This window comes from Cherax quadricarinatus, chromosome 66, assembly GCF_038502225.1.
Source record: "Cherax quadricarinatus isolate ZL_2023a chromosome 66, ASM3850222v1, whole genome shotgun sequence".
Classification (NCBI taxonomy): Eukaryota; Metazoa; Arthropoda; class Malacostraca; order Decapoda; family Parastacidae; genus Cherax; species Cherax quadricarinatus.
In genome coordinates this window covers 22,248,013-22,264,159 of record NC_091357.1, presented here as the reverse complement: position 1 = coordinate 22,264,159, position 16,147 = coordinate 22,248,013, and the positions used below count along the sequence as shown (strand labels likewise).

General features: G+C 41.4%; 1 protein-coding gene across 4 annotated transcripts in view; it reads left to right on the top strand.

Annotated features, from left to right (window-relative positions):
* Nucleotides 1-15,017, top strand: part of LOC128705651 (aldehyde dehydrogenase, mitochondrial-like) — a 31,067-nt gene extending 16,050 nt beyond the window's left edge. For all 4 annotated transcript variants that reach the window (XM_070099233.1, XM_070099234.1, XM_070099235.1 and 1 more), the window contains exons 9-13: nucleotides 508-692; nucleotides 5,164-5,328; nucleotides 6,053-6,210; nucleotides 6,656-6,730; nucleotides 14,081-15,017. In XM_070099233.1, coding sequence (XP_069955334.1) covers nucleotides 508-692; nucleotides 5,164-5,328; nucleotides 6,053-6,210; nucleotides 6,656-6,730; nucleotides 14,081-14,153 — 656 coding nt within the window. In that variant the 3' untranslated portion in view covers nucleotides 14,154-15,017. The remainder of the gene's footprint in view (nucleotides 1-507; nucleotides 693-5,163; nucleotides 5,329-6,052; nucleotides 6,211-6,655; nucleotides 6,731-14,080) is intronic.
* Nucleotides 15,018-16,147: the final 1,130 nt, after the last annotated feature.

Genomic DNA, 16,147 nt, shown 5'->3' with positions numbered 1-16,147 from the left:
GATTTGTGTAATACAGTTGTAGACAGTTGAGTTATTATAAATGGGTAGGATTAGAATCCATGGCAAGCCAGTCCTAAAACAAGCAGGCAAGTGCACTAACCACTGTACCATGCTGGTTTAATAAAGATGTACGCAACTAGGTATATTGCTATACATATTGAGAAGGTTAGCATAGGCCTCACCATGGCCACAATGCAGGGATGGTACAGTGGTTAGTGCACTGGCCTACTAATTTTAAAACTGGCTCACCATGTTAAATATTTAAAATGCATTTATATTATTCACAGGTCTATTTTTTTTATTATTCACCCTGGTTTTATTTGAAATGTAATTATCTCTAATTGTTAACTAAACATTTGCACGAGGATCTTAAAATCTTGTTTTTTTTTCCTTTACTACTTGTTTTTTCCCATTATTTCCTGTTGTTATACATTATGTTCATATAGTTCTTTAGACAATAGCTTCTTTATATAAAAAATAATTTAGAAAAATTATAAACATTCTTAGTGGATGAGGCTGTTGAGCTGTGCCACTCAGCAGTGTTTAGCAACCATGGACAAAACTGCTGCGCTGGCTCCAGAACTTTTGTGCACGAGTCCATCTACGAAGACTTCGTGAAGAGATCCGTGCGACTGGCTCAAGAGCGTGTCGTTGGTGATCCCTTTGATGAGAAGACACTTCAGGGCCCTCAGGTACTCTATACAGTACTGTATCTGGGCTGTATTTTAAGATTTATACATAATTTATGTATAAAATGTTTTCATTATCTATAGTTAAAAATTATGCATTCATTAATTACAATTGTAATTAAGAAACAGAAGCAGTTGGTAGACCAGCAAGCATTGTGATGACATAGAAAAATATTCGAGTGGAAATATATAAGATGAGTGAATTTGAAGAGCTTGGGGAAGAAGTTTTGAATGTGTGTGTGACTGTTTAGTTTTACAGCTAAATTTTTTGTTTTACTCTCAGTGAAATATGATGTAAGTCATGAGGGTGATAAAACCCCATTGTTTTCTAAATTTATCACAAGATGAATAAAGCTTGACAGGAAGAAAGCAGTCTAGATTATTACACAAGTATAACCATTGTGTTGCTAGACTGACGGCAGTGTTTAACATTGTCAAATATTTCCCATAATGATGATAGTCAGATGTTTAAAAGAAATGACAGGGTTAGAATGATGAGTACGTTGCATTAGTTCTTCTGTGTATACGTAATAATTTTGGTGACGAGTCGCATGTGTTGTTGCAGTGAAGTGCTTCCCATCAGTGAAAAACTGATACTTCTCCACTTAGTAGGTTGGTAGACAGCAACCACCCAGGGAGGTACTACCGTCCTGCCAAGTGAGTGTAAAACGAAAGCCTGTAATTGTTTTACATGATGGTAGGATTGCTGATGTCTTTTGTCTGTCTCATAAATATGCAAGATTACAGGCATGTCTTGCTACTTCTACTTACACTTAGGTCACACTACACATACATATACACATTTATTCATACACACTCATCTGAGTTTTCTTTGATTTTATCTTAATAGTTCTTGGTCTTATTAATTTTCCTTTTATATCCATGGGGAAGTGGAATAAGAATCTTTCCTCCGTAAGCCATGCGTGTTGTAAAAGTCAACTAAAATGCCGGGAACAATGGGCTAGTAACCCCTTTTCCTGTAAAGATTACTAAAAAGAATAAGAAGAAGAAAATTGTCAAAGTGGGAAGTCTGAATGTGCGTGGATGTTGTGCAGATGATAAGAAAGAGATGATTGTGGATGTTATGAATGAAAAGAAGCTGGATGTCCTGGCTTTAAGTGAAACAAAGCTGAAGGGGGTGGGAGAGTTTCAATGGAGAGGAATAAATGGGATTAGGTCAGGGGTTTCAAATAGAGTTAGAGCTAAAGAAGGAGTAGCAATAATGTTGAAGGATAAGCTATGGCAGGAAAAGAGGGACTATAAATGTATTAATTCAAGGATTATGTGGAGTAAAATAAAGATTGGATGTGAAAAGTGGGTTATAATAAGCGTGTATGCACCTGGAGAAGAGAGAAGTGTAGAGGAGAGAGAGAGATTTTGGGAAATGTTGAGTGAATGCGTGGGGAGTTTTGAATCAAGTGTGAGAGTAATGGTGGTTGGGGATTTCAATGCTAAAGTGGGTAAAAATGTTATGGAGGGAGTAGTAGGTAAATTTGGGGTGCCAGGGGTAAATGTAAATGGGGAGCCTTTAATTGAGCTATGTGTAGAAAGAAATTTGGTAATAAGTAATACATATTTTATGAAAAAGAGGATAAATAAATATACAAGGTATGATGTAGCACGTAATGAAAGTAGTTTATTAGATTATGTATTGGTGGATAAAAGGTTGATGGGTAGGCTCCAGGATGTACATGTTTATAGAGGGGCAACTGATATATCGGATCATTATTTAGTTGTAGCTACAGTTAGAGTAAGAGGTAGATGGGAAAAGAGGAAGGTGGCAACAACAAGTAAGAGGGAGGTGAAAGTGTATAAACTAAGGGAGGAGGAAGTTCGGGCGAGATATAAGCGACTATTGGCAGAAAGGTGGGATAGTGCAAAGATGAGTAATGGGGGGGTTGAAGAGGGTTGGAATAGTTTTAAAAATGCAGTATTAGAATGTGGGGCAGAAGTTTGTGGTTATAGGAGGGTGGGTGCAGGAGGAAAGAGGAGTGATTGGTGGAATGATGAAGTAAAGGGTGTGATAAAAGAGAAAAAGGTAGCTTATGAGAGGTTTTTACAAAGCAGAAGTGTTATAAGAAGAGCAGAATATATGGAGAGTAAAAGAAAGGTAAAGAGAGTGGTGAGAGAGTGCAAAAGGAGAGCAGATGATAGAGTGGGAGAGGCACTGTCAAGAAATTTTAATGAAAATAAGAAAAAATTTTGGAGTGAGTTAAACAAGTTAAGAAAGCAAAGGGAAAATATGGATTTGTCAGTTAAAAACAGAGTAGGGGAGTTAGTAGATGGGGAGATGGAGGTATTAGGTAGATGGCGAGAATATTTTGAGGAACTTTTAAATGTTAAGGAAGAAACAGAGGCAGTAATTTCATGCACTGGTCAGGGAGGTATACCATCTTTTAGGAGTGAAGAAGAGCAGAATGTAAGTGTGGGGGAGGTACGTGAGGCATTACGTAAAATGAAAGGGGGTAAAGCAGCTGGTACTGATGGGATCATGACAGAAATGTTAAAAGCAGGGGGGGATATAGTGTTGGAGTGGTTGGTACTTTTGTTCAATAAATGTATGAAAGAGGGGAAGGTACCTAGGGATTGGCGGAGAGCATGTATAGTCCCTTTATATAAAGGGAAAGGGGACAAAAGAGACTGTAAAAATTATAGAGGAATAAGCTTACTGAGTATACCAGGAAAAGTGTACGGTAGGGTTATAATTGAAAGAATTAGAGGTAAGACAGAATGTAGGATTGCGGATGAGCAAGGAGGTTTCAGAGTGGGTAGGGGATGTGTAGATCAAGTGTTTACATTGAAGCATATATGTGAACAGTATTTAGATAAAGGTAGGGAAGTTTTTATTGCATTTATGGATTTAGAAAAGGCATATGATAGAGTGGATAGAGGAGCAATGTGGCAGATGTTGCAAGTATATGGAATAGGTGGTAAGTTATTAAATGCTGTAAAGAGTTTTTATGAAGATAGTGAGGCTCAGGTTAGGGTGTGTAGAAGAGAGGGAGACTATTTCCCGGTAAAAGTAGGTCTTAGACAGGGATGTGTAATGTCACCATGGTTGTTTAATATATTTATAGATGGGGTTGTTAAGGAAGTAAATGCTAGGGTGTTTGGGAGAGGGGTGGGATTAAATTATGGGGAATCAAATTCAAAATGGGAATTGACACAGTTACTTTTTGCTGATGATACTGTGCTTATGGGAGATTCTAAAGAAAAATTGCAAAGGTTAGTGGATGAGTTTGGGAATGTGTGTAAAGGTAGAAAGTTGAAAGTGAACATAGAAAAGAGTAAGGTGATGAGGGTGTCAAATGATTTAGATAAAGAAAAATTGGATATCAAATTGGGGAGGAGGAGTATGGAAGAAGTGAATGTTTTCAGATACTTGGGAGTTGACGTGTCGGCGGATGGATTTATGAAGGATGAGGTTAATCATAGAATTGATGAGGGAAAAAAGGTGAGTGGTGCGTTGAGGTATATGTGGAGTCAAAAAACGTTATCTATGGAGGCAAAGAAGGGAATGTATGAAAGTATAGTAGTACCAACACTCTTATATGGGTGTGAAGCTTGGGTGGTAAATGCAGCAGCGAGGAGACGGTTGGAGGCAGTGGAGATGTCCTGTTTAAGGGCAATGTGTGGTGTAAATATTATGCAGAAAATTCGGAGTGTGGAAATTAGGAGAAGGTGTGGAGTTAATAAAAGTATTAGTCAGAGGGCAGAAGAGGGGTTGTTGAGGTGGTTTGGTCATTTAGAGAGAATGGATCAAAGTAGAATGACATGGAAAGCATATAAATCTATAGGGGAAGGAAGGCGGGGTAGGGGTCGTCCTCGAAAGGGTTGGAGAGAGGGGGTAAAGGAGGTTTTGTGGGTAAGGGGCTTGGACTTCCAGCAAGCGTGCGTGAGCGTGTTAGATAGGAGTGAATGGAGACGAATGGTACTTGGGACCTGACGATCTGTTGGAGTGTGAGCAGGGTAATATTTAGTGAAGGGATTCAGGGAAACCGGTTATTTTCATATAGTCGGACTTGAGTCCTGGAAATGGGAAGTACAATGCCTGCACTTTAAAGGAGGGGTTTGGGATATTGGCAGTTTGGAGGGATATGTTGTGTATCTTTATATGTGTATGCTTCTAGACTGTTGTATTCTGAGCACCTCTGCAAAAACAGTGATAATGTGCGAGTGTGGTGAAAGTGTTGAATGATGATGAAAGTATTTTCTTTTTGGGGATTTTCTTTCTTTTTTGGGTCACCCTGCCTCGGTGGGAGACGGCCGACTTGTTGAAAAAAAAAAAAAAAAAAAAAAAAAAAAAAAATAGGTATGTATAGGACTTATATATACGGTTTGCTGCTATCTGTGGTTTCGGTATCTGGGGCAGGTCCTTGATATGGGGGTATTACTGTAATGATGTAATTTGTGACTAAATAGTGTGACAGAGTATTGGAGACTAGTAATCTTAGTCGGTTTCTTGTATTTCCAGGTGAGCCAGACACAGATGGAACGAATACTGGGTTATATAGAAAAGGGTAAATCTGAAGGGGCAACGCTGGAATGCGGTGGTTCACGTCTCGGCAACAAGGGCTACTTCATCCAACCTACCGTCTTCTCCAATGTGACAGATGATATGACTATTGCCAAGGAAGAGGTAAGTGCTGATATTCCACACTTGAGGATTTTGCATTCAGTATTATATTTGCAGGTTCAGAGATCTTTATCATTCATTAAATCTTAAGGTGAATAGTGTATTGGTGAACTACTATTAGAGAATTTTATAATATACTCTGTATGCTTATTTGTATTGTGTGTCACATGTGTGTGTGTCTATCTCTGCTAACACACCCACATGTTAATGATACTATTCCAGTGTTTTACGGTCATAGATTTCAATAATGTAATAGGTATTAAGTTTTAGTTAGTTTCATATCAACAGTTGTGAAATAGCTTACTCTTAACACATTTTTCCTTAATTATAATATAATAATAATATCTTCATTTCCACAAGTACATGTACAAGGTATACAGTCCTAACTGACATCAGTGGCATACTACAATATAACAAGCCCTTTGTTATGCAGAGCATTTCAGGCAAATTAGGTCAGTTTTGTCCCAGGATGCGACCCACACCAGTCCACTAACTCCCAGGTTCCCATTTTACTGATGGGGAACATAGACAACTGGTGTAAAGAAACATGCCCAATGTTTCTACCCTCACTGGAAATCGAACCCGGACCCTCGCCATGTGAAGTGAGAGCTTCATCCACCAGGCCACATCAGAGAATCTTTTTTACACTAATGTTCTTGTTATTTGTGAATGAAACCTTGGATAAAACTGTAATATTTGTTTAATTGAAGACTGCATTTAATTATAGATCTTTGGTCCAGTGCAAGCCATACTTAAGTACAGTACCATGGATGAGGTGATTGATCGGTCCAACAAAACAGAATATGGCCTGGCTTCTGGAATTTTAACCACTGATATAAACAAGGCTCTGACCTTTGCTCAAGCTGTTCGTGCTGGATCTGTTTGGTAAGCTTTGTTGGAAATTGGCATTATTAACCAGAAAGTAACTGTTTTTTTTTTTTGTTTTTTTCAACAAGTCGGCCGTTTCCCACCGAGGCAGGGTGACCCAAAAAAAAAGAAAGAAAATCCCCAAAAAGAAAATACTTTCATCATCATATTTATAATTGGCTTTAAAGTTATATGTTATACCATACCAAACAAAATTTTTAGTATAAGAATTTTCTCTGTATAATTTTTTTTACATATGATCATACACACAGACCATAAATACATACGCTGCTGCACTTTGCAAATTTCAACCTTTTCAGAACTTTTTTGCCTCAACTCTTGTGTAGCAAATATTATATGAAAGTAATTGGGCCATAACTATCATAGTGATGTATACATGTAGGATTATGAGAAGGAATGGACTGGCAGAATATCCTATATTGACCTTATGTTATTATTTCAGGGTGAACTGTTATGATATGTGTCTTCCTCAGACACCGTTTGGGGGCTACAAGCAGTCAGGTCATGGACGGGAATTGTATGTATACTCTGTTATTATTTACATTCTTTTACTTATAGCATAGCTACATATTAGATATCCATGTGTAAAATTTCATATATTATTATTATTATTATTATAATCAAAAAGAAGCGCTAAGCCACAAGGGCTATACAGCGCTGCAGGGTAGGGAAGGAAGCAAGGGAATTGGATGGCAGGAGGGAGGGGGGATGATCAGCAGGTTACAGAAAACAGCGGGGCAGGGGATAGTACGGGGGTAGAGGGTAGCAAGAGATACAAGTAGAAAGGGCTGAAAGTATCAGAATTTGTGAAGTAAGTCAGTCGTTGTCAAAAAGTCAATAAGAGAGTCCGGATGAAAGGTGGGTCCATCAGCGAGAAGGGAAGGTAAAGAGAGAGCAGCGGGGCGAAGACGACGACAGAGGTAAATTCTGCGTGCTCGTTGATAAAGTGGGCAGTCCAACAGAATGTGGCTGACTGATAATGGAGCTTGGCAATTCTCACAGAGAGGAGCAAGACGCCTCTCCATGAGATATCCATGAGTAAGACGAGTATGGCCAATGCGAAGACGGGAGAGAGTAGTCTCCCAACCTCGACACTGGTGATAAGAAGACGGCCAGTAACCTATACTCGGTTTAATAGACTGAAGTTTGTTGCCGAGCATAGTAGACCAACGTTGTTGCCAACGGGTGTGAAGGTGGGAAGATATTACAGCAAAATAGTCCGTACATGGAATACCTCTATAAGAAACTGGTAGGTCATGTACTGCTGACCGCGCAGCAGTGTCTGCCTGTTCATTGCCCTGTACGTCAACATGACCAGGGACCCAACAAAAAACAATATCTTTATGCTTAGTAAAGATGCGGCGTAGCCAAAGTTGGATACGGAGGACTAAGGGGTGAGGTGTATCAAATTTTTGTATAGCCTGTAAAGCACTAAGGGAGTCTGAGACAACCACAAATGATGACACAGGCATAGATGCAATACGGATAAGTGCTGTAAGGATGGCATATAATTCAGCAGTAAAAATACTAGCTGAAGATAGTAAATGCCCTTGTACGACGCTGTCCGGAAACACTGCTGCGAATCCTACGCCGTCAGAAGACTTAGAGCCATCTGTGTACACAGCAATGGCATGAGAATGAGAGTGAAAGTGGTCAAGAAAAAGAGAGCGGGAAGCGACCGTAGACAGTTGGGCTTTCGAGCAAGGGAGGGAGAAAGAACAGACTCGAACAGCTGGAACTTCCCAGGGGGGTAGGGAAAAGTGAGATGCTACATGTACATAGAAAGGTGGTAGTTGAAGAGAAGACAAGAGCGAATGAAGGCGAAGAGAGAAGGGACGGAGTAAGCAGGGGCGGCGAACAAATAAAGAATGTCTACTAATATCAGTGACCATTCTATAAATGGAAGGATTGCGGAGATCATGAGAGCGTACATAGTAGCGCAGGCAATGGGCATCACGGCGATCGGACAAGGATGGAACGTTCGCTTCTGCATAGAGGCTTTCGACAGGGGAAGAGCGAAAAGCACCAAGGCATAAACGTAATCCTTGGTGATGAATGGGGTTAAGGCTAGAGAGAGTAGCAGGAGATGCCGCTGAATAGATCTGGTCACCATAATCAAGTTTCGATAAAATAAGGGTGGAATGTAGGTGAAGGAGGGTTCGACGATCAGCTCCCCACGAAAGATGAGCAAGGGTTTTAAGAAGGTTCAGCCGGCTGTGACAAGTTGCCTTCAGAGAGGTAATGTGAGGTTTCCAGGATAACCTACGATCAAAGAGGAGGCCCAGAAACTTGACTGTATCACGTTCAGGGATACGTGAGCCATAGAGGTACAAAGGATGATCAGAGATGACAGAGCGTCTAGTGAAAGTGATTTGGTGGGTTTTAGTGCTGGAAAATTTAAACCCATGTGTGGTGGCCCAATTGGAAACACGGTCGACTGCATGCTGGAGAGAAACTGTAAGGAGGTGACAGTCAGCGCCTGCACAGGCAATAGCGAAGTCATCAACATAGAGTGATGACCAAATATTTGATGGAAGACTAGAGGCCAAATCATTAATAGCAAGGAGAAAAAGTGTTGTGCTCAGAACACATCCCTGGGGGACACCTTCAGCTTGGACAAAGTCCGGGGAGAGCACATTATTAACCCGAACACGGAAATGCCTGTCAGTTAAAAAGTTCTTAAGGAAGGATGGTAGATTGCCTCGAAGGCCTAAGGAGTGGACTTGGGCTAAAATATTATACCTCCAAGTTGTGTCATATGCCTTCTCAAGGTCAAAAAATATGGCAATAACTGAGTGGTTATTCGCAAAGGCATTACGAACATATGTATCCAAGCGCAGTAAGGGGTCTATGGTAGAACGTCCCTTACGAAAGCCATATTGACGAGTGGAGAGACTGTTGTGTGTCTCTAAATACCACACTAAACGTCTATTTACTAGACGTTCCATTACTTTGCAAACTGCACTGGTAAGAGCAATGGGACGATAGTGGGAGGTTTCATGTCCCGTAGTGCCTGGTTTGCGGAAAGGGAGAACAATGGCGGATTTCCACAGCTGTGGAAGAACTCCTTGTGACCAAATAAGATTGTAAAGGCGTAATAAGACTGCAAGGGCTGACTGATGTAAATGTTGTAGCATACGAATATGAATGTCGTCGGGCCCAGCTGCCGATGATCGACAAGCTGAGAGTGTTGCCTCCAGTTCTTGAAGTGTAAAAGGCACATTATACTGTTCTTCTCTGAGAGAAGAAAAGTCCAAGGGTGCTAACTCTCTGGCAGACTTTGAGGAAAGAAATGAGGGGCATAGATGGAGTCCCTGAGAAATACGGACCAGATGATTGCCAATTTCATTGGCAACATCTAGTGGGTTTGCTATATCAACACCGGCAACTCGCAGAACAGGAGCCGGGTCAGGAGAATATTTACCACTCAGTTTTCGTACTTTTTTCCAGACTGCACTCATAGAGGAAGCAGAGGTGATGGTGGAGACATAATCTCGCCAGCAAGTGCGTTTAGCGTCACGGATGACACGGCGAGCGATCGCACGCTTCTGTTTAAAATCAAGGAGTCGCTCTGTGGTTCTATTGTACCGGTACCTGCCCCATGCAGCGCGTTTCAAACGTACTGCACGAGCACAAGCAGGAGACCACCAAGGCACGCATTTCTGAGAATGCCTGCCCGAAGTTTGGGGTATAGAATGAGAAGCTGCGGTGAAAACGGAGGACGAGAAGAGGTGTAAAAGCTCATCGATGGAGGACGAAGAAGGAACCTCTTTAAAAACAGTCAGGTGTGAGTAAAGGTTCCAATTTGCCCGATTAAATTGCCAGCGTGGGGTGCGAAGAGGTGGCGAATATGAAGGGGAAGAAAGAATGATTGGGAAATGATCACTGTCATGTAAGTCCGGGAGAACAGACCAAGTAAAGTCTAATGCGGCGGAGGAAGAGCAAACTGAGAGATCGATGCAAGAGAGAGTATGAGTCCGAGGATCAAAATGGGTGTGAGTACCTGTATTTAAAACATGGAGGGGGTGGGTGGCAAGAAAAGCCTCTAACTGAATTCCACGGGAATCACAGTGAGACCCTCCCCAGAGGAAATGGTGGGCATTAAAATCACCAAGTAACAGAATCGGTGGCGGTAATGACGAAACAAGGAAGGCAAAATCCGGAATAGATAATGCCCGAGAAGGAGAGAGATATAAAGAACAGAGCGTATACCACCTATGTAAGTGGATACGGGCTGCTGTGTAATGCAGCGAAGTATGAATAAATAGCTGATGGTACGGAATATCAGTGCGGAGAAGAAGGGCACTTTCATTAAAGGTCCCATCAGGAAAAGGATCTGAAGAATACAATAAATTATAGCCTGAGATGTGAGAAATAACAGCAGAGTGTAATTTTGGTTCCTGTAAGCAAACACCAACAGGGGCAAACTGGGAGAGTAACATCTGAAGCTCACCCCGATTACCCCTGAGGCCGCGTATATTCCACTGTAAAAAGGCCATGATTGGCAATGATAAAGATACTTGAAATCCGCAGGTAAGGGTTCCTACGGACTAGAAGGGTTAGAAAAGTCCACATGCGGAGGCAGTGGAAAATGTTCAAGCAGCGAAGGAACGGTGCGCTGTGAAGAAAGGAGTTGCGCAGATGGAGCAGAGGAGAGAGAAAGAGCGGAAGGTGGATCAGTGTCCATTGACGGTTTGGTCTCTGCAATATATTCAGAGATTGCTTCAAGTGTTTCGGAATTCAGAGATGTCGTATGGGAGACAATATTGGGAATGGTAGGGGGAGGATGAGTAAAGATTGGAACTGTATTGGACTGTACCAAGGTAGGGGGGGGCGAAAGGGTGGAGGGAACTGGAGAAGCGTGGCAGGGGACAGAAGAGACAGGAACCTGGGAGGTGGCAGAAGAGGAAGAAACTTGGGAGGGAACAGGGGAGGAAGGTACATTACGAGGAGGAGGGTGAACCTCTGCACTTGTAACTGAGCCAGTGAGAGGGGAAGAACTAGGGACAGAGACAGGGAGGGTAAAATGAGGAGGTGGAAGATGGGTAGGAGGTGTTACCGGACCTTTTTTTGACTTTTGAGAAGTAGAGGGACGATTGGGAAGAGGTGTCGTACGAGGTCTCGTCGATACTGAGGCTTGTAAGAGAGAACTCGAAGAAGCGAGATTAGACTGAGGCGTTGAAGTAGGGACGTCTGAGCCGAGGACAGCAAAAGGATTAGATACAGGAGTGATTATGGGAGAGGTAACCACAGAGGTGGGTGTAGAAGATGGGATACCAGAAGTGGGGGGACGTTTTGAAACACGGGAATAAGAAACACGTGGGAGTCTCCCTTGGAGGCGGAGATGAGAAACTGCCATGGCATAAGGGAGACCTTCTGTCTCTTTGAGGTAACGGATTTCCCGCTCGTTTAAATAGACCTGACAACGGCGAGAGTACGAAGGGTGAGCCTCATGACAGTTAAGGCAAGAGGGAGATCGATTGCAAGACGTATTAGAATGGTCATCGGCACCACAGACTGGGCATTCGGCGATAGATCTGCAATATTTCGCTGGATGGCCAAATCGCCAGCAATTTCTACACTGTTGTGGTGTAGGGATCACCTTTCGAACTTGTAACCGATGTCCTGCTATATAAACGGAGGATGGGAGTTCTCGGCTGTCAAAAGTTAAACGAGCCACATTGCTAGGGTATCGTCTCCGCCCACGGGCAGGAAGAACGTAAGTGTCTACCTTGAGGATTGGGAGATCTTGGAGTTCCAGCTGTTCTAGAATGTCGGTGCCACATGTCTGGAAATTTTGTTGAACTATGGTATGGGGCAGAATAACGGTACCACTACAAGAATTGAGGGAATGATGTTTTTCAAGGGTGACAGGAACAGTATCTATATGGGAAAGACGAGAGAGCTCACGAGCCTGGGTAGCATTCTGTACGGTAATGATGCGCGTACCGCTCTTAAGAGCATGAAAAGAAATATCTTTACCAACATGGCGTAGGAGTGCCTTGCCAATACTATGGTCAGAAAGATAGGCAGTAGAGGAAGTTGGTCGTAAAGTGAAGAATTTAGTCCACTGTTCAGTCTGAAACTGAGCGTGGAAAGGTAGTGAAGGACGTGTCGATCGTTTCTGAGAAGAACGAGAAGGTGAAGGTGGAGAAGTATCATCAGCAGGTAATTGTCGTTGACGTTTAGGCGTGGGACCAGAGTTGGTCCGACGTGGAACGGGTCGGCGATTTGAAAATTGCCGCACCGTAGAGGGAGAGGCCGGAAGCATAGTCAGAGGAGAGCGAAGGTCTGATAAATCGAAGGAGTCAGTCGAGGCCTCAGTACCTGAAGCGGGTGAGGAAACAGCACCGGCAATAGGTACAGAGGCATGAGGAATGTCTGAAGAGTGGTCCAAAGATGAGGCGGGGTCAGAACGGGGTGCGGTATCAAGAAGGGGCCCGGGGGTACCAGGTTCATGGACTAGGGCTGCCATGGTTAGGTTACTTCTTTCTTTTTGTTTTTAAGAAAAAAAAAGAAAGAAGAAAAGAAAATAAAAATAAAAAAAAGAAAAAAAAAAAGGGGGGACCGGGGAGGGATAGTTCCTAGGAGGAATGAAAGGGCCAGAAATCTCCCTCCGCGCCCAAGAGGACTCGACACCGCTAGTAGCGCAGATGCAGCATGGAACCCGTGCCATACCCTACCCTTCATGCCAGTAAACCAGCAATCTGGGATAGCAACCTCACATCTGCCGAGCTACCTCGGTGGACAAAAGAGAGGGCGGCCGGATATCCGCCACAAAGCATACCTCCTTCAGCCACCACCCCCGGAATCCGAAAGGTGGCTTCCAGAGATACACCCGTCGCCCAAAAGACACCCAAAGCTACTCCGGGATACCGGAGAGGGATCGGGACATCCCTAGGCAATCCAGATTCCACGGCAAACTACGCCACCGCCAAGAAACCTCAACGGAATGGGATGGACCCCGGTGTCCTTTCCCCTACCTAGGAACTAGCGCGCCTGTGGGAGAAATCACGAAGGCTAAAAAGAGGAAGGGCAAAAGGGAGGGGTGAGGAGGAGGAGGAGGAATGGAAAAAGGGGAGGATGGGGATATAATATGGTCATACGAAGGTATATAAATAAGTTCACCTGTTTAATTAAAGATGGATAGTTTGATTATATAATAGAATCCCCCATATCCATGGATTCCGTTTCCTAGGTTTCAGTTATTCGCAGTTTACCATGTCCCGAAAGTAAGCCTTAATTTTGCTTAATAAAGGCCACAAAGTACAAAAGTAGTGATAGTGACAGTTCTTCAAAGCCTAAGAGAAGCCATGAAGTGTTTCCCATCAGTGAAAAAGTGCTAATTCTCCACTTATTGTGTGTACTTTATCAATTAAACTATCATAGGTATGTAAGTGAAAAATGCTTATATGTAGGGTTTGCTACTATCCACAGTTTCAGGTATCCACAGCAGGTCTTGAAACGTATCCCCCACGAATATGGGGGAATACTGTACACTAGTAAAGTAATACTGTACATAATATGAACTTAATGCAAGAACTGAACTAAAGGCAGTATTCAATAATACTAGTATAATAGTACATTAATGAATATGCAAGACCTGTAAACCAAGGAGTATTCAAAATAAGAAGAGAAAAATTACAGACCTAAGTGTGGGATAATGAGGGCACAACAGTAATAGAGGAAGATTGAAGCTATTGTGTTGGACCTGCCTAAAATTACGCTGGCATACATTAATGAAGATTATTCACAAAATTTGTATGGGATGGTTTGTCTTCACTTTTATAATATTTCTCATTCATAGAGATGTGAGCAAAACATTTATATTAAAGTTTTTACAGTAAAAATTTAACATTTGTTTCAGGGGTGAAGAAGGTTTAGCCGAGTACTTGGAGACGAAGACCATCACAATCAAGGTACCTCATAGTTCTCTTTAAAGCTCTGACTTACCAAGTGAGCTTGTGCTGATAGTTTGGTAGCTACATGCCAACAGAACTGTATTATTATTATTATTATTATAATCAAAAAGAAGCGCTAAACCACAAGGGCCATAGAGTGCTGCAGGGCAGGGAAGCAGATGTAGGCTGTTTTGTGTGAAGTGTAATTTTGCTGTCATGGGGTTGAAGTATGTAAATTGAAATGGATTATTCTACTTATATAGTACATTATAAGGATTATTATTATTATTATTATATTCATGAGAGTGCTCAACCAGTGGTGGTTACATTATTATAATCAAAACTAAGTGCTAAACCACCAGGGTCATGTAGCACTGCAGTGGTGGTCACAGTGCCCGGGGAACGGGAGATAATAAGATTTGATCCATGGGGAAAAATAGCTCCAATCCCTTGGATCAAGAGCCTTTACTGGCATCAAAGCACCCCATTGTAGGAAGATTGACGAGAAATTCCTCGGGTCGAACTCGTGGAACTTATCAATCCTGTGTTCTCTTGTAGTCACCATAGACCCATGGTTGGATTGGGGAGGTTGACAGGCCAAAATTAATAATAAGAGGTTTAGGGAGATTTTGGATCAGTTTGGTCAACAGTGACATTTTGTTTAAAATATTATCAAAACTGTCAAATCCACAAGGGTCATTTAGCTGTTTTGTTTAAAATCATGTTTTTTGTGTGTGCATGTATGTGCCTCTGTCGTGTTCTGAATAATGACCAATAATTTTTAACCAAAAAGTATCCTCCAGATTTTCTGGCCAATTTCTTGGTTATGGTGAGATCCTCAAGATTTTCGAGGTTCAAGATTATAATACACTTTTTTATAATCTTAAATAAATGATAATTAATTTCTGTGTTTTATTCTTTATCAATTTGTAAAGCACAAATGTAATGCAGGATCACCAGTCATGATTCCTGTTTCCAGCACCTATCACCCACCTTATGATTCTATTAATATATTTTTTTTATCAACTACACCGGCAGTCTCCCACCAAGGCAGGTAACCCCAAAAAGAGGAAACCAAAGTTTTTTTTCTTTTTAAATGTCGTAATTTATACAGAAGGGGTTACTAGCCCCTTGCTCCTGGCATTATTACTGTATTACAGCCAAAACTGCATAAAACCCACAAGGGTCCTACTGAAACTATATACTGTGCCAAAACAAAAGCATTCACATTGCTAAACTCATAAACTAGTATTTAGTCACTTAGCCATAATACCAACTTACCTCATAATTTGTAATATTTTACAATTAAGAATAAAACTAAGTATGCCCGAAATGCCTAGCCATGCTAAGCGTTCTAGTGGTACACTCTGTAATCTCAATTTTACTACATGTAAACCAAACAATAACCAAATTTCTGTAAACTCAGCATTGTAATCCTTATAGAGAATAAACTTTGAAAACTGCATAAAACCCACAAGGGTCCTACAGTGCTGACTGATAATTCCAGTACTGATGTGGGTATTCATGCACCAGTTTGAATAAAGTACAGTTTACTAGCAACACATTATATCACATTTGACAAAAATATATTTGACACTAATCACAAAGCATTAATTTCTGCTTTAGATAAAAAAAAATTATAATGTATATATAATGGAGAATGTTTAATTATTAGTAAATTATTTTCCCAGCATCCATTAGTTGTGAGAACAAAAAAAAAAAAAAAATAGGGATAATGGTTAATACAATATGTTGGTTAATTTCAGTTGGCACTCACATTCACCACCAACTTAAATGCCCTAATTATTATTATAATCATAACTAAGTGCTAAACCCACAAGGGTCATACAGCACTGTTAAATGCCATAAGCGACACACAATATGCCAGTCAAAATTTACTTAACTAGCATAACAGATTCTGACAGTGAGTGCTAGCTAAAATAATTAATTTCTTGGTGTGGTGGTGCCAATTCTCCATGATAATTCAGAGTGAACAGATGAGCTTCACTATTTTTAAACCCTTTTTTACCTGT